Here is a 24,784-nt window from a genome sequence, read left to right as displayed (position 1 = left end):
TAACCTTCACCATCTTTCTGTAATAGTATCGTTGCTATAGTATGATATGAAGCAACAGAAAATAGTGAAAATGGCTTACTATAGTCAGGGGACTTAAGCACTGGGGCTTCTTGAATAGCCTGTTTAATCTTATCAAATGCTAGTGCTGCCTCATCATCCCAAACAAACTTGGCATCCTTCTTCAAAAGCTTCACAATGGGCTTAACAATTTCAGCAAAATTTGCAATAAATCTCCTGACAAAGTTTACTTTACCTAGAAAAGACTGAATTCCTTTAATATTTTTTGGTTGAAGCACCCTGTTAATAGCCTCAATTCTTTCAGGGTCAATTCTAACTCCCTCCTTGGATACAATGTGCCCTAGTAACTTTCCTTCAATTACAGCAAAGTGGCATTGTTTTGGATTTAAAGATGCACCAAACTCCAAGGCCTTGCAAAATATTTTTTCCAAATGACCACCGTGGTCATCTGCCTTCTTTGAGAAACATGTCAGATCATCCTGGTAGACAACCATTATGATATTAATAAATTCCTTGAAGGCTACATCCATAGCCCTCTGAAAAGTTGCACCAGCATTCTTCAAACCAAATGGCATTCTTACATACACATAGGTTCCCCAAGGGGTAGTAAAAGCAATCTTAAACTGCTCAGACTCTTTCACTAATACCTGATTGTAACCAGAAAATCCATCCATCATTGACAATAAATCACAACCAGATACCCTTTGTAACATAGCTTCCATGTTTGGGGATGAATAATTGTCTTTAAGGGAAGCAACATTCAAGTTCCTAAAATCCACACAAAGCCTTATGTCCCCATTCTTTTTTCTGACAGGCACTAAATTTGATACCCATGAAGAATGCCTTATAGGCTTTATAATACCCCCTTCTCTCAGCTTAATCAACTCTTGCTGCATCTTGGGTTCTAGGAGGGGGTTAATGGGTCTTTGCTTTTGTCTAAAAGGCTTAGCATCAGGATGCAGAGGTATTTCATGTTGAAATAAGTCTTGTCTATACGCCTTCAAATCCTCATAGGACCAAGCAAAACATGTTTGTACTTCCTTAGCAAATTAAGGAGGTTAGTCTTAATATGGGGAGACAAGTTTTTCCCGATATACACCAACTTGGGGGAAGATTCAGCCTCCAAGTTTACCTCTTCCAACTCCTCCAACTTTGTAGATGACGCTTGATGTAAGTGACCATCACTGTAACTGAACATACCCTCTAATTCAACTAGTCCCCTAGGTATTTCATTTGTCTCTAACTACACTATGTCACTTCCAAACATTGTTTCCTGTCCATCTACTACTTCCATCAATGCATTACAATCAATCTTTTGACCTTCATAGACATCTATGCTTTGTACAAATCTAAGGATGTCTTCATCATCCTCAAAAACTTGCCAATTGTACACATTATCTGGGATGGCTGGTCTGGCTTTTGTCTCAATTATTGAAACTCCAGTCAATGTTACATCATCATTCTTTAATGCAACATTAGCTAAAAAATCTGCCATAATGTTGTTAGACCTTTCAATCCAATCAATGGAAAATGCATCAAGTGTTCAATGACATCCCAAACAGCATGCTTGTACTTTTTTAACTTGTCATTTTTAGATGCATACCTTGACCTTATCTAAGACACTACAAGTTCAGAGTCTCCATAAACCCTTAACAACTTGATCCCATGTCTTTTAGCAATTTCTAAGCCTCATACTCAACTGTGTTATTTGTACATTGGAATGCCAACAGAAAAGAATACTTGAAGGTAATACCTGATGGGGAAATAAAGAGCACTCCTGCTCCAGACCCTTCTTTAGAGAAAGCTCCATCAAAATACATCTATCACAGGCCTTCTTGTTGGGATTTCAGCTCATCAACAATAGGATCAGTATTCTTCAACTAAGGCTGAATGGATTCAATCCTGAAGTTGTCAAGATCTACATCTATCATGCAATTAAGCATGTTTGGGTCTATTTTTTCAATAACCACTAGGGCATGTGGTTCTCTGTACAATTTTACTGAATTCCCATTCACTGGGATTGTTGCATATTATAAATCTAGCTGAAGATGTCCTCCAACAGCAGCAGCCCACTGTCTAGACAGAAGCATGCCATAATGGGGCTTGGTGTCTGTGACTATTACATCCATTTTATAAGTAGCTTCAGGGAATGCTGCTATTTTTACTTCTACATCTTTCATAGTACCCACAACAGATACTTCTCTATTATCCATAGCATAACACCTCCCATATGAAGTGTGTACCGACAAACCTAGTTCTCTCATAACCCCATAAGGCATTACATTAGCAGCTGCACCAGAATCTATCATGCAATTTTTTATGAATCTGTTATTTACTAACAGTGTGACATAAAAGGGATCAATCTGAGATGGTTCCTGATTAATAGTGGTGCCCACATAAACTTCTGGGACCTTTTGTTCTTGATCCTTCTCATCTTTTGCATTTTCCTTTTTAGAAGAAGTATCCACATCTGATATACTTGAAATCAAAGAAAAAGCATCCTCTCAATGTTATTTCATTTTCAACAACTCTATCAAAGGTACTGAAACTTTCATCTGTGTTAAAGCTTGGGTCATATCAAAAGCAGTATTAACATTAGACTCAGCATGAGCTTTAACCTTCTCTATCTTTTGGTGACTTGTTCTCTTGTCACCAGTAGTCTCTGCCTTATTACCAGTGGTATCAACAATACCAGGTTTCCCTGAATTACTTGACTGATCACTTTTAGCCTAACTATCTTCGACAGGGGTTTTGTTTTCAATGGTCCTCTTAGAAGAAATTTCTTTAAAAAACATAGAACCAGGCTTACCCTAATCTTTATCATCTTTGCTGCTTCTCAGATTATAGTTATGCTTAGCTTTGGCTATTGCAGCCTTAGTGAGATTCTTGACTTCCTCCTCACTAGGCCTTTTGAGATGAATCTCTTGATCTTTTGTTGTGACTACATTCAAAGTGGGATGCCATTCAATTGTCAATTGCCTTTGGCAATTTTCATTGCTTCTCGAGACATCATATTCACTTGCTTCATCTTCTAAAGACTCACAATCACTATCCACAGTATACTCAAACATATTAACTGCAAGTTCACCCTCATTTCTCATGGATTCATTTAGAGCTTGAGCCACAACACACTGATAGGGGGAATGTGGCCCATCACATGCCATACACCAAGGGGTATTTTCCACATTATGTACATTTCCTCCCTTTAAAGGATTAGGGGTGTCCTGATTTTGTGTGCCTTTCGATCTATCTTGCACGGGCTTGCCATCTTTCCATGCAGTGTTATATGGCATATCATGCAATCTAGCAGGTCTATCTTGCTAGTTGTAGTGAAGCTTCTCAGGTTTACTTACTTTAGCAGTAAGATCCTTAACAGCAATCATTAATTTCTCTATTTTATCCTCTTCTTTAGAGGATTTATTTTGTTGTGGTTTTTGTTCCTGCCACAATCTTCCATCAATCCTTCTTCCCACTTTACATGATGTTTTTCTATCTCTACATTGATTGCAATTCTGAAAGCATCTCTTAAACTATGTGGGTTCTTATTCTATTACTCTCTACATTGATTGCAATTTTGAAAGCATCTCTTAAACTATGTGGGTTCTTATCTCTGAGAATGTAAGCCATCTTAGGATCAAAGGCATTGTAATAAGTGGTTAGACATACATTGTCATCTAACCTCATACATTGAAGGAGCCTATGCATTGCCTTTTGAAACCGTGCATTAAAATCTGTAACAGCCTCATCATCAGACTTCCTGATATTGTTAAATTCGTTGAGCATGAAGCTCACATTTGTCTTATCTCCATATTGCTCTTTGAAACAGTTCTTGAATTCCTCCCAAGAACTAATGCTATCTACAGGTAACCCTCTGTACCAATCTCTAGCATCCTCAATCAAGGATTGCACAAACAGCTTCATGATGACATCCTCATATGCAATTTCATAGTCATTAATCATGTCACCAAAAGATTTTAGATGCTCTTCAACACTGATAGCATTGTTCCCAGCAAACTTCTGGAGTCTATCCCTCATTTCAATAGGGACACAGTTTGGATATCCTGGAATTCCATCAAAATACAACTGCCTATACAACTCAACATTTATAGGTCTCCTTTGAAACTGATTTCCAGTAAAGTTATTTCCAGCATTCACCCTTGGGCCTGAACCACCAGCTATAGGAGTTTGATGACTTTGATTATGGGATGGTCCGTGACTGGTTTGGTTTGCTGGAATTGTACTTGAGGGAACAGCAAAATTATTTGGGGTAGCATTTTCAAATTGGTTAATGGGTGGGATAGCATTTTTTTGCATCATTGGTTGAGTATTCAACAGAGAGGCAGAAATATGTTGAGATGTAAAATTACTCTGATCTACAGGTAGGAAAGTTATAGGAGGAGCTTTTAAGCAATGTATCTTTCTTCTGAACTCAGCATTAAGTGCTTCTATTTCAGCCTTTTCTAACTCCCTTTGCAGGTTTTCATTTTCTTTCCTTATCCATTCTACCTCGATCTCATACAAAGTCATTCCCAGGGGTCCTTTTGCACTTCTTGACAGTAAATCCTCATATCTGTTTTCCACTACTTTATGCTTCCCTTTATCAATAACGGGTTTGTTAAGTTGGGGATCACTGTGAACCTCCTTACTAGGTTGTGCTACAACTTTAGGTGCGGAATCAATTTTAGGATCCAAGATTTCTCTAATAACAGGACCATGCTCTTCACTCCTAGGTTCTTCTTGAGCAAACAACTCAAGATCTGCAATCTGTCTTAATAACCTTTCTCTTTCAATGAGTTTGGCTTTGGTTTCATTCTCCTTTTCCTTTTCCTTCTTTTTTCTTATGGCAATCAATTGATGTACTCTTTTATTTAGAACCTCAATCTCCTGGGACACTTCATCTTGATCTGGCAAGGTTTCCTCTGAATCCGACACATTTAGTTGGTCTATATCAATCAGACTTATATTTCCTTCCATAGTTTTGGGAATGGAACTGACCCTATTACTTGTACTGTGCCTATCTCTCCCAGAAGCGCTAGTATTAGACAATCTTTGGTGAAAGGTTTGGATATCATCATTAGTACCAAACAGGCCAGCATGAAAACCCATAATATCATGGTCAGAGTCATGAGAAGAGGCATTGGACCTTGCATATATGGGACGCTCAGAAGACTTACCCGTTTGATTACTCTTCTGTTTCCATGACTGATTTGATTGATCAGGAATAACAGTTTCCTTCCAGCCCTTCCTGACTGGTTCAGGTAACCCTTCATGCAACTTCTCGTGAGGGTTTTTCTTCATATAAGACCTAGTATTCCTTCCCCTATTCATCTTGCTAACCTTTTAAAAGTGACTGTGATTTTTTCTAAAAGAACACTGGTTTTTTCCTTACTTCAGAGTCGCCATCCAATATCTTGGGAATAAAATATATTTAACACAGTGAATCACGTTTATGCAATAAAAACACAGATCTAGAGTATAAGACTTATCTTATTTGACTCTCCCCAGCAAAGTCGCCATTTTTGTTGTGGTGACTCGGATGGGCAAACTCACTTACAATCTGATTCAACAATCTATACCACAGATCTTTAGATTACTCCCCAGCAGAGTCACATTTTTGTTGTTCTCCATTTTGAAAACCTATGTTCCCTCTCTTTTAAAAAATGAAAGTTACTGCCTTTGTGCTGCAATGGAAGGGGACAACAAAAAGTTTGAAGTAAAGACAACAAGACAAGGTTTCAATTTAGGAAATCTCCTACACTTTAAGCTTATAAAAGCTTGGGCAGGTGAACCCTTTTATGACTATTTTCTTACAAAAATAGTAAAAGGTTTACAAAAAACCAATGTACATTCCTGTAAACTTTCCTTACTGACTGGTACAACTAAACATAAAATGGAAAGTTGATTTGACTTTTTGAAAAGGACCACAAAATGCATCAAAAAACCAATAGGTAAACCAATGCCTTATCCAGGCAATAGAGTCATATACAACAGACTGCAACCTGACAAAAGAAACTCATACACAAGTCACAAGTTAGTGATCTATCAACTCTGTATATGCCTGACATATACAGAGTCCTAATCTGCACCAGACTTCATTATCAAATCCACACCAAAATACTGATATCAATGACTTTGTTCAAAGTATGTTTATATTTCCTCCTTGAGAAAAAGACTTAAAACAACTTCATTAAATGCCTAGCAAATCATTCAAATAAACAATCCTTGATTACTTAAATGAAATGAACACCAGTACAATGACATAGAGACAATACAAGTCTGAGTTCAAATTCTCTGGACTGTATATTTTATTTCTCCATCAAAAGATTACAAGTACATCCTATCCGACTCAAAAATTGCTAAGAAAATGGCTTGTATTGATTTTGCTAGAGTTTAGCTACAAAATTTGTGTCCCTTTTCTAAGTAGTCCTGGTATCCATTTATAGAAATCAGGATGCAATAAGCTTCAGACTACCTAGAAGAAATATTTTTACCCTAAGTGTCATTTTCTCAAAAGTTATATCATTGAAGTTGAGGGAGAAGCATAACTTTCTTTCTGGAACGCATGCTCCTATAATTGACTGGTCATTCTATTGGAAAACGGCCAAAAGGGCAGGTTCCTACTACCCAAAATCTGTTACAAAAACCGACAGCTTCAAGATGCAGGTGTATTGTCACGTGCCGCAACATAGGTTGGTTCCTCCTGAGAAAACACACAACCATGCACCTATTTTCTCTGCAAAATCTCCTTGAATACCTCTCTGCAAATTTACACTTCAAAACAATGTAACCCTTTTGAAGATTTAAATTTTGGCGCTAACGGACCAGAAAGGATTTCTTCTGAGTAATTCTCTTTTAGTCGCTGATCCGCAAAGGTTACAAAACAAGCACTTTCCCATTGCAGTATCACGACAGTCGTTGGATCACTTCATTATTACTCGGGCTTTATAGAACAGTCACAACTTAACCACCTACTTTAACCGCCCACACATGACAGATTAAAATTAACCGCTGGGACTATTGGCGGTCTGTCGTTGAGTCGCAAGGAATAACATTTCGGGCACTTCACAACTGTAGTACAGCGACAATTGTTGATAGTCCTGGAATTTTACTTGGGCGCCACTTGTCCGCCACCTCGCCTTGAGCCGGACCCACCACTTGACCTTGGTTTTATACCCTCTACTCTACCACGTGTCACCTTAGGCTTTGGCTAGCAGATCCACCTGTTCGCCAACTCACTCGCCATGTCAGCACCGTCGGACCCACCATAGGCTTTGGCTCCACTTAGTCGCCCTGTCGTGATGGATATTCTAACGAGCAGTTTCCCATCGCGACCTAGCAACCACCGTTGGATCTTCTGCGATCGTCATCCGATTTGCTCATCTTACTAGATCTTTAACACGTCTTGTTCACTTCCTTCTAGCGGGCCCCACCACTCAGTCGTTGGGTCGGGACGAATACTCCATCGTGCAACTTTATGTGGTGATCTTGCGACAACTGTCGATCATTTTGAACTGACCGTTCGATCTTTAAATTTCTTTCAGAACTTAGCCGCCACCGCTTAACTGTCTGCCTTAACTGTCTGCCTAGGCCCGCCTCTAGTTGTTTGTCACTGGGATGCAAGGAATAACCGTTGCGCACCTTTATGTCGCGGTCTCATGAAAGATCCTTGATGGATCCCCTTGCTGATCTGCTATAATTTTTAAATTAATAAACTATATTTTCCTGTGTTTTTGTTGATGGTCTTACAGAATAGAGAGAAGTTGCAGAATGTTTGGTTTCTTTTTGTATTTTTTTTTAACATATAAGCAAGTAATGAATAAAGAACAGCAAATAAGGAAGGAAGCTGAAACAAGTAAGAACATTCAATTAAATCAGAATTGATACAAATCGTACCAAGTAGATTTCTGATTTATAATACCCAGATTATTCCCTACGCACTGGGGATGTGCTTACGTCCAATAATGGCACCAACTGAAGGGTAGATGATGAACACAAACCAAGAACACTAGCTATGGCTGAATGAAAGTCTTCACCACTTCCAGCGTAAAGTGTACCTGCTGTAATGGTGGCATTAAGCTGAAACAATCATGCCCCAGTTGGGAAATTCAACCACCCTGCTGAAACCCTCACCAAGCAATCTGAATCTCCACAAGGAATAGCGCATACACTCTAACCAATAATGCCAATGCCAAAAGAATCCACTGCCAATCAATAGCTGAGGGCTACGTCCCAGCCAACACCAATCATGGGGTTTGCATCTCAGATTGAAGAATTGCTCTACCAAAGCAATATCACACCAAACAAGTTTTCAATATGTAAAAGATAATGAGAAATTAGGTTTCCTTCTCCTTATATCTCTTTCCTTCCAAATCGAACCATAAAGATATATGAAAAGTGTGCTTTAATATAAAGTCATATTTCCCAATATTGGGCGCCCAAGTATAGAAAAAACACCACTTTTTCAATATAAAATAACTCCAAGTGCCAAAAGGACCCTGGCAAGTGAAAATCATTTAGAAAAGTTCAAGACCTTTCCAACGAGCTATAACACATGGGCATACGAATCCAGATGAAGCCAAAAACCCCTTATTGCTCTGAAATGGCTATAGACATAGCCTTATTTAAAATATTAAAATGCTAACTTATGAAATATTTAAATATATTAAAAATATAACCCAAATAGCTACAGAAAGCTCGAAACACACCAAAAGCCTGAAACTGAACCTGTCACCTGTCTAATGTCGGAAATCATGGATCAACTGGCAGTCTCATCCCTAAAATCTAGGGATGCTTCTAGAAACTAGGAAACACACACAAATCTCCTGAAACTAAAACCATCTTAAAGGTCATGAATAACCTCACGACTGGCAACTGTCACGACCTCCTAAAATTTAGGGATATCCCCTAAAATCTAGAAACTGCTCCAAACTCGCTCCAAACTGCCTGTAAAGCCAAAATCCAGTCACTATATGCACTGAATGAGTCCCAATCAACCTCTGCTAGCCTACAAGACTCCAATGATAGGCCAACTCCTCTGTCTCTGATGTCCACTCTAGAAAGGGGACATGACAATCCTCCCCTCTCGAAGTTGCTTGCCCACAAGCAACTGAAACACCAATCCTCCACCATCCCAAATAAGACGTAAACAAATCATTGCATGTAACTGCTGCTCATCTCTGATATAAACAACATGCAATACCCCGGTCTGGAATGGCTCCTCAAAACGCTGAAGCACCTGTGCTGTCAAATCAACACTGCCTGGGTCCCAGAGCGAAGCATAGCTCCCTCTGAATACCTCAAGTGAGCAATGGAAAACTATATCATCTCCATAGATCAAATATCCATAAATGCCAAGATCACTAGTGTGTCTGTGATCACCAACATGCATAACATCCGTCATAATATCCAATGAATGCCAATCCATGGAAGACCCTTTGTGATCTGACCCCATCTGACACAAGTGACACACAACTGCCACACACTGCTGCTGATGTGCCGGAAGATCTAATGCCAACTCACTAGACAATATATAATATTGACTAAAATCATCACTGTCCAGGCTGGCATCTAAAAATATGTAATCACCAACCAGCAATGAAACAATCACCCTGTCTAGAGAATCAGGTGAAACTGCCACATCAACTGGCTCAAAGTACTCACTAGGAGTAACATCACATAACTCATACACGTCAGCTATCTGATGACAATCAACCTGTGGATCAACTGTCGTCCCACTCTGCTCAATAAACTGAGATGGATAGTGGGTAAACTCCAGCTCCATCCTCGTGAAATTCCGAACATACTGTCCAAGTGTCAACAACCACTGTACACCCACGACTACATCTATACATCTGAAGTGAAGCAACCCATGTAGGATCCACGAAAGAAAGATACTACACATGTCTATACCATGATCCCACACAAACCACCTGTAGGACATAAACTGCTCCTGCTGCTCTCCTCTGATATAAGTGCCATATAATCTTAATATCTGGAGCAACATACTATAATCCCTATAAGATGTTGTATCAAATGAATCAACAGCTGGATCCCAAATAAAAGTAAATCCACATCCATCTGTCATGAAGAGACAATGATAGTAAGAGGCATCCTCGATACCGTGTCTCTCTACAACCACTGTGAAACTCTCACACCTGTGATAATCATCCACAACAACACACCTGCTAATCCATGCATCATCCTTCCCCCATGATCCTGGATGAAATCTCTGTGGCAAGGAGATGAAAAACTCTAACGGTCGCTGCTCATCATAACGGTTGATTGTTTTCTGATCCCGCAAACAATCCATCCCAAACTGCTGGATCAAGTGCCTGCAATCAATAACTCTATCCTCTGAAGATGGGAGAGCACTATCGCAACACGGATAGTAAAAGTCCCGAACCAACTCACATCTGCGAGCCATCCAATCATCTACAATCGGACTAAAAGAGAAATGAAGTGCACTCCTTGCGAGGTAATCTAAATGGACTCTCGTAGGCTCACTCAATGGCTCTGTGTCATAATCTTGTCCATCAAACTCATCATCACTCCCACTGCTCTCAAACCATGAATCCGAAGACAACTCATATGTCTGAGATCCAAAATCCAAAATACACCTCAACTGAGCACTGTGGCTCTACGGTGAAACATACTAGTTTCCCTCGTCAGCTGTAAGAGGTGTAAAAGAAGATTTGCTTTCCAGAGAAGGAAACAAGTCAACAGGAGTATCATACTCCCAACTAGCTGACAAACTACTAGTCGCCTATGAAAACAATGATGGAGTAATATCGTGAGTCAAATCACAACTCTCTGGTGAATCTCGCAGTGTCACAGTAGAACACTGTACTGTATCTATCGCTAATGATGTTTGTGCCACTCTCAATCTATCAGAAAGCTCCTCCAATCTGGAGTTCGCTTTCTGAAGGGACAACTAGTTATCCTCCCATGCAACAACAGTCGCCTCAAGCTCCTGAGAGAGGATATCAACTTCCTCCTCTTCCCTCAACAAAGCACCATAACTAATAAAATCCCTCTGAAGGAGATAATCTCAGTCAGCCACTAACTGTAAATACTCATGCTTCAACATTCCAATGGCTCCATAAAGAGCATGAAACTCTAGTAAGGAAAAATCACTGCTGCCCTGCTCATCAATCATGAGGGTGCTCCAACTATGTGTTGCCAACAACTGGCGAGCGACATCGAAATGCTCAATAACTGTGTCTATACTCCTGTCATCAACCTTGAGTTGTCCAATCAAGTGATGAGGAGTCCGAGAATGTTGGCTCTCCTGTAATTGTACAAACTCAAAATCTACATTGTGGATAGAAGTTGTATTTGTATCCTGTACCTCTCTGTAGTCAACATCGTGTATGCACTCGGCCATGGATACAACCTCATCCAAAGCACTGCTGCTCTGTGCCTCTAAGAACACCACATCCGTCAATGATGATACTGCTGAAAATGCACTGTCATCACTCTCTTCTGCATCCCATGTGTCCGCACAACCCACTGGCTCACGATCCTGGGGTCTAGTGCTACTAAGAGAACATATTGGGCTGGATTCTAAGGTCTGATCTATAAAATCAGAATCATCATGATATGAGTTCTCAACATTCAAAGCATCATTGGTACCCGAATTTTGAATACCTTCATGTGACAGCCCATTGGCACCATCTTGTACAAGTGTAGACATTGATACCTCAAGCTGATGCAAAGGTACCTCACTGCTATCATGAAAATCACAATTGCTAACCTCTAAATCAGTTGCCTCTTGGGAAATCCCCTGCACGGAAGGTGAGGACAATTCATTATCCAAAGCTGTCCTAATGTCTCCTTGAATTGAATCCACATGTCTAACAAAACCATCACATAAATTCTTGTCCCACTCATCGGAACTTGAGGGCACCAAAACATTCTTACTAAATGAAAGTTCTTTGTCCATTCCTGATTCCTACACCCTTGATTCTTCTTTCCTTCTTTGCCACTGATCTGAACTTGTAGCTACCAAGTTATCTTCGTCTGCTCCGGGTACACCCATAAATTGTGTGAAGGAAAGGAGCTCACGTATCATCTTAGGAAGAGAACAATACTGATGATAGCTGCTCATAACTGTATCATTAAATATCTTGGCAGGAGGCATCCTACTTTTCCGTGTTGGAGAAGATGAAACTTTTGAGTGCCCAATTTTAGTTCTAGCCATGGTATTTACCTGTAACTAAACTGATATCCCAACAGATCCCGAAGGTCGAAATAAAGTTTGTTCTCAACAATTTTGGGACTTTGGTCAACGTATTGTGTTACCATCTGTCAACTATAAGCATAAATGTGTAGGTTGACAACTACCCAGTTGCTGATACGAATTATCAAAACCTTTTATCAAATACCTAGATGCTGGAATGAATTATCAAAACTTTTTATCCAGTACCCAGATGTGACAATTTCTCATAAACCCTACAGGTGGCAGGATGTAGGCTCTGATACCACTAAAAGATCCCTGATGGATCCCCTTGCTGATCTGCTGTAATTTTTAAAATAATAAACTATATTTTCCTGTCATTTTGCTGATGGTCTTACAGAATAGAGAGAAGTTGCAAAATGTTTGGTTTCTTTTTGTATTTTTTTGAATATATAAGCAAGTAATGAATAAAGAACAGCAAATAAGGAAGGAAGTTGAAACAAGTAAGAACATTCAATTAAATCAGAATTGATACAAATCGTACCAAGCAGATTTCTGATTTATAATATCCAGATTATTCCCTATGCACTGGGGATGTGCTTACATCCAATAATGGCGCCAACTGAAGGGTAGATGATGAACACAAACCAAGAACACTAGCTATGGCTGAATGAAAGTCTTCACCACTTCCAACATAAAGTGTACCTGCTGTAATGGTGGCATCAAGCTGAAACAATCACGCCCCAGCTGGGAAATTCAACCACCCTGCTGAAACCCTCACCAAGCAATCTGAATCTCCACAAGGAATAGCGCATACACTCTAACCAATAATGCCAATGCCAAAAGAATCCACTTCTAATCAATAGCTGAGGGCTACATCCCAGCCAGTACCAATCATGGGGTTTGCGTCCCAAATTGAAGAATTGCTCTACCAGAGCAATATCGCACCAAACAAGTTTTCAATATGTAAAAGATAATGAGAAATTAGGTTTCCTTCTCCTTATCTCTTTCCTTCCAAATCGAACCATAAAGATAAATGAAAAGTGTGCTTTAATATAAAGTCATCTTTCCCAATATTAGGCGCCCAAGTATAGAAAAAACACCACTTTTTCAATATAAAATAACTCCAAGCACCAAAAGGACTCTGGCAAGTGAAAATCATTTAGAAAAGTTCAAGACATTTCCAACGAGCTATAACACATGGTCATACGAATCCAGATGAAGCCAAAAACCCCTTATTACTCCGAAATGGCTATAGACATAGCCTTATTTAAAATATTAAAACGTTAACTTAGGAAATATTTAAATATATTAAAAATATAACCCAAATAGCTACAGAAAGCTCGAAACACACCAAAAGCCTGAAACTGAACCTGTCACCTATCTGATGTCGGAAATCTTGGATCAACTGACAGTCTCATCCCTAAAATCTAGGGATGCTCCTAGAAACTAGGAAACACACCCAAATCTCCTGAAACTGAAACCATCTGAAAGGTCATGAATAACCTCACGACTGGCAACTGTTGCGACCTCCTAAAATTTAGGGATATCCCCTAAAATCTAGGAACTGCTCCAAACTGCCTGTAAAGCCAAAATCCAGTCACTATATGCACTGAATGAGTCCCAATCAACCTCTGCTAACCTACGAGACTCCAATGATAGGCCAACTCCTCTGTCTCTGATGTCCACTCTAGAAAGGGGACATGACATCTCACGACAACCGTTAGATCTTCCTCTCGACCGTCCGATTTTCCCTGGACTTGCTCAACTTTTACCTTGCCTGAGCGGTTCTCTTCTCACAGGCCCCACCACTTGGTCGCTGATCCGCGAAGAATAACGGTCGAGCAACTTCATATAGCGGCTCAGCGACCACTGTTAGATCAACAGGAACTCATCCGGCCTTTAGGGACCCCGACAGATATAAGGAAAGACTTAGGACTTAGGAAAATATGCGAAATATTTAAAAAATAAAGGAACCCACCTAAGCCTAAAACATAAAGTGGCCCCCCTTTCAACTATGCGGTGACCCTTCCACTTAAGTGGAAAAAGGTAATGGGCAAATAGAAGATTTGGAGAAAAAGCGACACAAAGGTTTATTTTTTCAAATGTTTTTGAAATGCCCAAAACCCTATACCCTTAGAACCATAATCTTGCAGACAAAGGTCAAATTTCTGAATTTTGACAGACTCCAACAGCTAAAAGGCAATATTTTCAACATATTCGAAAACAGTGATAACAAACCCGAACCCAGTTTGGGCCTAACCGATACCAAGGGGCTAGAGGGCCAAACCAGACATCCTAGGTTTTGGTGAACTAATGTTGTGTTGCAGCAGTTTATTTTGATTATTAGCATGATTTTTTTAGCATGTTGGTGATTTGTTGCTTTCAATAGACATTTGTAGCTCATATGTCATGATTTGTAACCTTTTTATGGTAGTATTGCCAGAGAGTAGTGCATTTCAATATTGTTAAACCGGATGGTATTCTGCCAATTAATGCATTTTATCATTGAAGGGCTTGGTTGGTTCACCATTAGACCCCACTACATTTCATCCCCCTTTTGGCATTGGTTGGATTTTTTTGCAATTTGTTAGTGGGTTTGCATTCTCTATGCATTCTTTTCTGCCAAAGAGGTGCTGATTTGGGTGAGGTCTACAGCCTGTGTGCTTTGGTCAGCTTGCCACATTTTCATTTCAGTTGTGCATTCTTCTAGATAGAGTGTGAGTTGTCCAAACATTTTATGCTCGCACCTTGCCCACATTGGGAACTTGCCGACCAAAAAGTGCTAGGACATGCATTTGTAATTCCCATATTGAGGAAAATAAAAGATAAAAAAATTGGTGTAGAGATATTACACAACGGCCGAATTTGCTGCAAATTATGAAATTCTGAAAATCTGTCCTCCACAAAACCTATGCAGCTGACCTTGTAATGCTCTTTAAAGACTGATCTTGCTGCCTAATGCTCTTCAATTCTAATGATGATCTCTCAATACTAATGTCATCATTATTAAATCATGATAACTAATTAACATAACCCCTAATATTGAAGTGTTAATCCTATAACAACCGGAAGGACCAATAAAATAATTGTACCTTGTTTAGAGTGTGTTTATGTTGATTGTTTGCACAAGATAGAAATCATTTTCCCTAAAGTTTGTAATACATAGTGTTTCTAATCATATGGTAAATTTGATTGAATAGAAAGTTATCATTAAAGACAGTGAAAAAGGAATGAAATATTCGCACATGTATTTGGGTTATTAATCTGTGTTGTATTAAGTTTAAATTATGCTTGTTCCTTCCCTTTTGTGCTTATGATGACAATATATAGTATTGTGTTGGTTAACTTTGTTTTATTAATTGTAGGTAAGTTTGCCTGATTTAGGCGATTCAACAATTGAAACTTTGAATGCCATGTATTTAATCATGAAGCCATTTCTACGATCTTACAATCTTTGGCAGGTCAGCTCTTTTTCTCTTTAATACTTTAATATGTATAATTATGGTTTATACTTCATAGATAGATGTATTAAAATATTTTCCTCATTTTGCTTATTTTATTTTGCCTTTTCTCCTCAGATTTGAAACTACTTTCTATACCACCTTGATCCATATTTGGGATGAATATTGTAAAAGCCCAAATGATGGAATTTTGACAAGAAATCTTAAATCAGTTTTTTTCTATGGTTCTCCTAGCATGTGAGATGGAGACCCACTTTTCCAAGATGAAAAATGTTTTTTACAAGTTTTTGAGATTGTGAACTATAATTTGTTTTTAAAACATGAGAGATTTTATTGACTATACTACATGAAATATGAAGATGGATCAACTGGCAAAAGCTGTATCTTCAACGAGGACAAATACAGAAAGAGTTTAAACAAAATCAGCTAATGCCAAATTTGGACAGATCCCACTTTTAATTTGACTTTTTGATTCACCATATGATCAGCTTCCATATTGAGGGATCTAGGCATGTGATTTAAGTGTGAGTGCTAAAAAAAAATCTGGATGATGTTAGTACTTTTAATTACTTACTGCATTGACACATTTGCGATGGAAATACTTGACAAGTTGACAGCATTAATTATCAGTTTGGAATCACCATAAATGTCTATCTTTTTATATCATTGTTCATTTGCTAGTAGAAGTCCCTGTTTCAGAACATGATCTTTGTGATGTTAGAAGCAGTCCTGAGACCAAAGGCAAACTTAAGATGAAATTGCCAGCATTCCTTTGCTACCTTTAATGTCTGAATTGTCTTTTAAGGCTTCATCAAAGAAGGGAATGTCCCCACTTAGCATGGTTGGTTGCCGACAATCAGTAATTTTCATCATTTTACCTTGAATTTTGGGGGTAAATTGAGCTTTCTCTTAGTAAAGCTTGGACATTCATTGCCATAACCTAAGGAGGAATCTTAGTTTCGCTGAAAATTAAATGATTACTAGCCTTCCAAATAACCCAAAAGATATACCTTGGAAGTAAATGTTTGACAACAAGAGGCCAATAAGCTGCATTGTGCACATTCTGAATGTGATTAGGGAGCAAGAAAGTCTTTTTGTAAAGAGGTGGGACCGTTGACCTCAAGATTAATATTACCAGGCATTAGCTTCTAAACTTATTTGTAATACCTTCAGCCTATAAAAAGATGATTGTGATTCTCTTCTTCATATTGGGAAAGAGCACACCAATTTGGTCCAGAATAACCTTTTCTTTGTAGACTATCAATGTTAGCTACTGATTTTGGATCAAAAGCCAAAGGAAAAAATTGACTTTGGGGATGGCACTTTTGTGCCACATGGACTACCAGTTTGCCAAAGTAGGATAATCACCTCTTAGCATTTTGTATCCTTTTCTGACAGAGTAAGTGCCTGTACCTTTATACTAACCCAAATTAGGTAAAGAGGGGTCCTGTTGTGACCTTTTTCACACATCACCCCATTGCAAATGGGGACCCTCCCCTTTTTCCTGCTTTCTAGGGTTTTTGTTAGCGCTTGTGGCCTTCCGCTTCAGTTTTGCCTAGCCTTGCTCAGTTTTGAACGGTTCAAGTCCTAGAGATTGAAAGTTAGTTTTTGCAAGCCAAGTGATAACAGAGTCTGGATATCGTCAAAGTGCCTAGAAAGGCCAAAGGATGAAGAACGCAATTGATTTGAACGAATTTGAACAACTTTCTATTTTTAGAAAGTTTGCTTTTTTGCTTTTTCCTATTTTTTAGGAAGTTTTGTTTTTGGCATTTTTAGCCCAATCCCCAGTATGGCTATTTTTAGAAAGTTTTCCCTATTTTTTAGGGATGCTTGCTTTTTGCTTTTTCAGAATGGGGACCTAGGGTTTGCACTGATGGCACTGACCTACTTCGATCGTGATCGAAAATTTTCAAGTTTTGACCTAAAAAGCTAAGTTCCTATATTTTAGGGGGTCATGGCACATTCAAAGGATAATCAGCTCGAAAGTCTGGAATGTTATCCTGATCCTCAAATGTCCTGAAATTTGGCTATCTGGAATGTCATCCTGATCCTGAAATTTGACTGTCTGGAAAATTGAAGAATCTTCCAAAAACTAGATTTTGCATTATAACTCCTGGAGGTCCAAAACCACTCTCAAACATCCTAACAATATATATGAAATATAACTTATACTACTTATACTTAAATGTTATATTTCATATATAGTCCACCCTCTTGAGGCCTTCCAAAAGTCCTCTCTCTTGATGAAGAGTCTCCAAACTCCGTCCAAGGTGATGATGCATGGTGATCTCCCAAAAGTCCGCCCTCATGAGAGGTGAAGAAAGTCCGCCATGTTGGAGAGGTGCCTAAAGTCTGCCCTTGGAGATACCTTTCAAAGTCCGCCTTGGTGATAAGGCCATGAAAAGGGAGCACAAAACTCCGCCCTCCTTGGTGTCCTTCCAAAACTCCGCCATTTGGAGGGAGTACAAAACTCCGCCATGCTTAAGGAAGGGGCATCAATGTCCGCCCAAGGAGAACACCCCAAACTCCACCATTGGTTGAGGTCACTCTAAACTCCACCATGCTTGGTGGAAAGGCTTCAAACTCCACCCTATGCCTTGAGAAGGTAGTCAAAAGTCCGCCCATGATGGTGTGCAAGCCCCTCAAAGCCTCTCTAAACTCCGCCCATGGAGAGAGCCTTCAAAAGTCCACCCCCTTGGTGATGTCTGTAAACTCCGCCTAGCCAAGGTATGAAGATAGCCATGTCATCTAAAACTCCGCCCTATGATGGAGAGTCCCCAAAGTCCGCCTTGGTTGAGGTCACCCAAAAGTCCGCCATATTGAGAGGTGTCTAAAGTCCGCCTTGAGCAGGTGGCCTCAAACTCCGCCCTCCAAACAAGTGATGATGCCTTCAAAAGCCCGCCCTAGAAAGAAGGCATATGAAATGGACCCCAAAGTCCGCCTTGAAGCCTAAGCTAAAAGTTCGCCTTCATGTGCAAAAGGTATCAAGTTGAACAAGGTCCACCCTATGAGATGATGGTTGAGTGGTGTGCAAGCCTCTCAAAAGTCCGCCTAAGGTGATGAAGGAAGAAGCATATCATCAAACTCTGCCTTGAAGGTGTTAAGGGTAGCAAGAGGTAAGTCTAAGGCAAGCAAAGTCCGCCTTCGAAGACATACAAGATGGTTTCAAAATGAGTGAAGTCCACCCAAGACGAAAGATGATGCCTATGTTGAAGAAGTTCTCAAAAGGTGAACTCAAAAGTCCGCCCTATGTTGGGATATAGTTCCAATACTTGTGCCAACACTCCAAAGAAGTCCGCCATGTGATTAAGGAGTCAAACAAAGTCAACAGCAGGTTCGAAAATAAGTTAAAATGCAAGTGATGTCATCAAATCCATGAAAGAATTCGAATTGCTAACTCAATTAGAAAGTTTTTGGAATGGAAATCATAAGGAATCTTGCAGACTTGAGAAGCAATTCAAACTTAAAATCCAAAATAGAAATTTTTCAAAGAGGAAATATTGGAAGATTGACAAAGAATTCGAACTTGTAGCCAATATAGTAAGTTTTTAAGGATGTAATCTTGAGGATTCAGTTCGAATCAGAACTCAGAATCAATTTAGAAACTTGCACTTTGTAAACCAAAAAGAAGATTTTCGAACTTGAAGAGATGACAAGCCAACTAAAGACTAAATTAGAAACTTCTTCTATAAGCAAGGTCGAATAGAAACATGAGTTGGAAGGATATTTTCGTGTTTCTAATTGTGAAAACCAACTCTAATACAAATAAGACATTCCTCCTTTCATTATTACACAACAAAAGTTTGAACTTTCTGAGCGAATTAAGAGCAAAGTTTAGAGTTATCTTGCAGGTTGGAGAATTTACACGTGAAAATCCCATTCTCATGGCTAAGTATGAAAATGAAATAAAATCTCCAAACACTTAGCCATTCGCGGCCTCGATTTTCTTTAATCCAAGATAGATTTTTAACTTATTTTCCTTTGGTTTTATAGGTCACAAGAGGAAATAGAAGCGGGATCATCATAGAGATCGCAGCTAGAGTCCCAAGCCAAATGGAGGATTGAGGACAACTTCATGGGCAAGGTTCATCCAAGCGTGAAGACAGCCAAAATTTGGCTAAGTATGGGAAATGTTTCACAAAGAAAATTCCAATTTCCTCAATTATGATGAAGGCATGGAGAAATTCTTCTCCAAATTTCAGGGTATCGAGAAGGAGGGCATGATCACAGCGAATGTCTGAACAACTTGATCCCATCATTTCATATTTGCAAGGGTTTATCTAGAGCTTTTACCCTCCTCCCGTGCAACATAAATTGGCAGCTGAAGGCAGGATCGTCACAGAAAACACAAATGGAGTTTCAAGCCAAATTCTAAATTGAAGACAGGACCACGAGCAAGGTTCGTCCAAGCATAGAGAGGGCCAAAATTTGGCTAAGTACGAGAAATACTTCACGAAGGGATTTCTTCTCCAAATTCGAGGCACTTGAAAGAATCTCAAGGCATCAAGAAAGAAAAAGTTCTCAGACTTGGTGAAAATATGGAAAAGTTAAATAAATTTCCCACTTCTTGAAGGATTTCATCTCCTGAAGAAATTAAAAAAGACAAGCTCCCAAGAAGGAATCAGATGGTGACAAGAAGGAATCAAATTTCCATACTTAGACAATTTCTTGACACAAATTGGAGAATTCAAGGAAGACATCCAACACGTTGAGGTGGTGCCTCGTCATCTTTCAACCAATCAGATTGCTCCAAGTCAGCATGTCCAGGTTCAATGAACCTGACTTATCCAGAAGCTTCTAGAAGGGCACACTTCACAATGCAACAACCTTCTATTTTCATCGATGGTTCATATTTAGCAAGAAGGACAAGTGTCCCAAATGTAATTTTCTCATTGGTCAAGGGGTAGTTAGTTTTGGGAAACCCTGATTAGGGTTTGTAGCTTTCAATCTAGGCCCTTGATCACTGTTTGATCTCGAACGTTCATTTATTCTTGAAAAACTATATAAGGCTACCTCCTCTCATTTGGAGAGTGTGAGGTTTTTGATGTATTGTTGCGTTAGCGTAAGGTCATTTCCAGATAATATATTGCATGTGCTCTTTCTCTTAAGGCTTTGTAATCCCTATTGTTTGAATGATTTGCATGGTTTCAATTTCCTCAACACGTAGTTAAAGTTAATTTAGATTTGCTTTCATTGTTGTTAATTTGAATGAAAGATTTGATAAGTGTTATTGATGGTGTATCTCCGCTCATACTTTTGGTGAATGGATGATTTCCATTTTACTGTGCAAAGTTAGTCTGAGCCTATCCTCTGTGCATCCCAACATCTTAATCATAAGCACAATCCATTGAAGATTGCACCGGCTTTGTGTAGTTGTCCCTAGTGTGGTGAAGCAAAGTTTGGTTTCTCGAGAGCACCCAATTGATACCGTCTCCGGAGTTCGTAGGATTAGATTAGCTTTCTTGAACCCCATCTCTTTTTCCCCTTTTTGAAAGTCTAAATCCCAGAAAATCTAAAAAAAAGAAAGAGCCTAAAATTGCTAAATCCATCTAAGTCCAACAGTTCAAGACATTTGTTAACGTAAGTCCCCCTTGAGATTTTCAGCTTACACTACCCAAGAAGCTATTTCACTAAAGTCGCTTGTTCGCACATATAGACCTTGGAATCAGTACTTATTTTTCAAGAGAGGATAGAATACCTTCGCCTATCCTATTCTAATGTTTGGTAGATGATAAAACAGACACCAACAGGTCCTACCTTGCATAGAGAGGAATAAAGTTTGCTTAATTGTTCTCAAGTCCATTGGAATCTCAAGTTCTTGCTAGCTTTTGATTTTACGAAGGTATGTAAAGTCCATAATTTGATGAAGAAGGGGAACAATATTTTTAGTTGACCACGCTACAAGTTGATCAGAAAGTTGGAGTTTAAATTGTCCCATGGTTTTATCTTCAAGAAAATAGATTTTCTCTATTATCAGAATTCAAGAAATATTCTCAGAAATGAGATCAGAAGCAACTTCCAGATTCTTCCAAATTTGTGACCAGTTAGTCAGGGAAGAAAAGAAGAGCTTCCCTTTTTACTTGACATTGGTGTTTTTGGGACAGGAAGTTAGCCCACCATATATTATTGGAATTGATCAATCTCTAGACAAGCTTCATAGCTAATGTCTTTTGATGATCTTGTAGGCATCTCAAACCCAAGCTCCCTTCTTTTTGCTCCTAATTAACTACTCCCATTTTTTTTTATAGATCAAGTTAGGGGTAAAGGCTCTTTCCTATTTTATTGAAATATTGAAATGGTACAAAAATTCCTGCCATTCAGTTTGGCCAGGATAGCAGATTTCCTTTTTACATTGCTTGATATTCTTATTGTAATAGTAGACGAAAAGGAAATTTCTTCAGCTTCTGACCACCCTATTTAAAACTACAAAATATTGCCATCAACCTTGATCTATTATATATTTGAACTTATAGACAGACATGGTATGACAGAATAGCAAGACAAACATATATAATTGTTGGCAATTTTTGTGCCAACCCTGGCAGAAATCAGATTTGAAAATTCAGTGTGACTAACATGTCATGTTAGTCAATGTGACTAACACGTTGCGCTAGTCGTGCTCAGCAGAGCGATCTGCCTCCTTTCTTTTTCCAGAAAGGTGCATAACACGAAGGTTAAAGGAACTTTGCGGTTTCATGAAGATGGATAAAGAGGGCGAGGCCTAGCCTGCGAAGCCGCAAGTACGATGACGGTAACATAAATGGTTATTGGCATTTCGCAGTGGCAAAGGCCAAAGACAAATGCTAGGCCGCAAAATGGCGATAACGGCCACGGTAAAGGGAAGATTGCATCGTTGTTTCGCAGCGATGGGCTCCAAGGCCATTCTCAGGCCTGCGAAATAGCGATAGTGTGACTAACATGTCGTGTTAATCAACACTTCATCACTGTTTCACTAGGTTACATAATGAAGACTTTTCAAACATTACGAAGCAACGATAGACGAGGTGCGGCCAGCCCGCTATGTGGCTCATCTAGCACTGCCCAATTTTCTCAAAGAGGCTAATCAACGGCCATGTTTTAAACTCAGATTGAACCCTTTGGAGGGCTATGTGGCACAATCTTGCGCGTCCATTTCCGTGCGCTCGAGATGATCAAGCGGCCGAATTTCAAGCTTGCAAGGGCCGTTAAAATTTAAATGCTCTGCAGAGGTGGTTGTCGACCCAATGGTCAAGGTCCTTTTCTGCTCAGTAGACACCTGATTTCAAATCCGATGTTGATCCAACTGCCAGATCTTTGTGGCATTACTCCAGACTTGATGTGCAGGCCGATTTTGGATGCCACCCATGCCTCTTCATTGCAGAATGAAGACTTTTTTGCTTGCATACACCATCTCAGACGCACCATTCGTAGAGATTTCCCCTTTCTGCAAGGACATTTTTCTTTTCTCTGACTGTACTCACGTGCCATCAGATCATTCTTTGATCTAATCTTCCTCTGGGATATTTTTGTAACCTAACCCTAGGTGGGTTAGGGCTTCCAACTGTGGTTTCATTTTGAGTTATGCCTCAACTATAAAGGCAAATTTTGTAATCTTTCCTAAGGATCTTCTCCCGTTTTCTCTTGCAGAATTTATGTTCTTCTGCATTTGTAAATTTTGCCTTGCCTCTATATGAATAAAGTTAGCTATCTTGCCTACTTTCAGTTTGTATAACTTGTGTAAAGCTTTACCTTTTTATCTAAATGCATGCTTGTTTGTTTTCTGAGTATAGGTGGTTGTGTTAATCCCTCTTAGAACTTCATTTGTGAACCAAATGCAGCTCCTTTTGATTTTCATAAGAATTCTAACCTTCACTCATGCTTTAGGAAACTAATTAGGATAGGAAGTTGTGTATTTTATTGGTTGATTTTCATTGATATCTTGTGCAGCTATAGGCAGGTAATTTTTTCAGTCTAGGTGCAAGCCTTATTTCCCCTCTTTCAAGCATCCCTTCTTTCTCCCTTTTCCCTATCAAATCAGTACATTAGGATTTATCTATGTTGGGTTGGTCCTACACCTGCACTCAGATTGGAAAGGAAGACAGTCTTCTCCGGAGACTCAACCTCACTTTTGCAAGTCCCACACTTGGGAGGTTGATTCAATGTTTCACAAGGTTGATGATCAAGGTTTCTTGGGTCATCAAGGGTGCAAACTTTTGTGACAACAATAACTTTAACTATACATATTTTCTATCAAACCAAAGATCAAACTATGACATACTACTGCAATTGGGACCATGGGAGTCATCTTCTCTTTTCACTAGAGCTGCATCCTGCATTCGGAGCTTTATCTCCTTTTTTTTCCTTTGCCATGTTGAATCTTTCTTAGTGAGGGGAATATTTCTCTAGCTTGCATAGTTCGAGAACATACATTGTCAATTGATAGGTGTTAGTACCCCTATGCTAGCAAGAAAACATTGTATGGCTGCTACCCTTTGGTGAGAGCTTCTAACCTTGCCTATCCCTCTGCAGGTGCTTATTGAAGTCACATGGTTCAGTGAAGATCACCCATGAAATTTGAGGTTTGTCAAATTTATAGAAAACCCAAAAAAATTGTTTATATTTGCTCTAAAATTCATACAAAATAGAGGGTTAGAGTTCTTTTATCAAAATACATTTTAAAAACACACTTTCAATAGATTTTTTGCTGAAAAATCATGTCACAAGCTTCATTTTGGGTTTATTATGTGAATTCGCTCAACTGGATGTAGATATATTTTGCCTTGCTAATGTTTGTAGGATTGGTATCCACCAAGAAGGCGGGAGAGGGAACTAGAGAGGAAGAGGAATCGATAGAAAAATCTCAATAGAAGACATTGCCTCCCTTGATAAACTTGATACACGAGCCAATGGGAATACCTGAGCTTGAGCATATAGTGGAGTACAAAGTTGGGTGGATGAAATGCGAACTTTGTTTTCCCGTCAACAATTGCAGGAGGTTGTCACTTTATGTTTTGATCTTTTTTCTTTATTTTTGTTTGAGGTTTTCATTTTGCTTTTGATTTTTCTATTGTGTGTTTTCTAGAATTTTGCATATTAAAAATTACCAAGATTTCTATTGTTTTGATTTTCGTATGCTAAAATTTAATAG

The 24,784-nt window shown here is 39.1% G+C and overlaps 1 protein-coding gene across 4 annotated transcripts in view; it reads left to right on the top strand.

Moving 5' to 3' along the window:
- The window catches only part of LOC131062658 (uncharacterized), a 314,377-nt gene that overhangs the window by 187,655 nt on the left and 101,938 nt on the right, over positions 1 to 24,784 (top strand). For all 4 annotated transcript variants that reach the window (XM_057996370.2, XM_057996371.2, XM_057996368.2 and 1 more), the window contains one exon: positions 15,562 to 15,657. In XM_057996370.2, coding sequence (XP_057852353.2) covers positions 15,562 to 15,657 — 96 coding nt within the window. The remainder of the gene's footprint in view (positions 1 to 15,561; positions 15,658 to 24,784) is intronic.

This window comes from Cryptomeria japonica, chromosome 8 (assembly GCF_030272615.1).
Source record: "Cryptomeria japonica chromosome 8, Sugi_1.0, whole genome shotgun sequence".
Classification (NCBI taxonomy): domain Eukaryota; kingdom Viridiplantae; phylum Streptophyta; class Pinopsida; order Cupressales; family Cupressaceae; genus Cryptomeria; species Cryptomeria japonica.
This window is presented reverse-complemented; position numbering and strand designations above follow the sequence as displayed.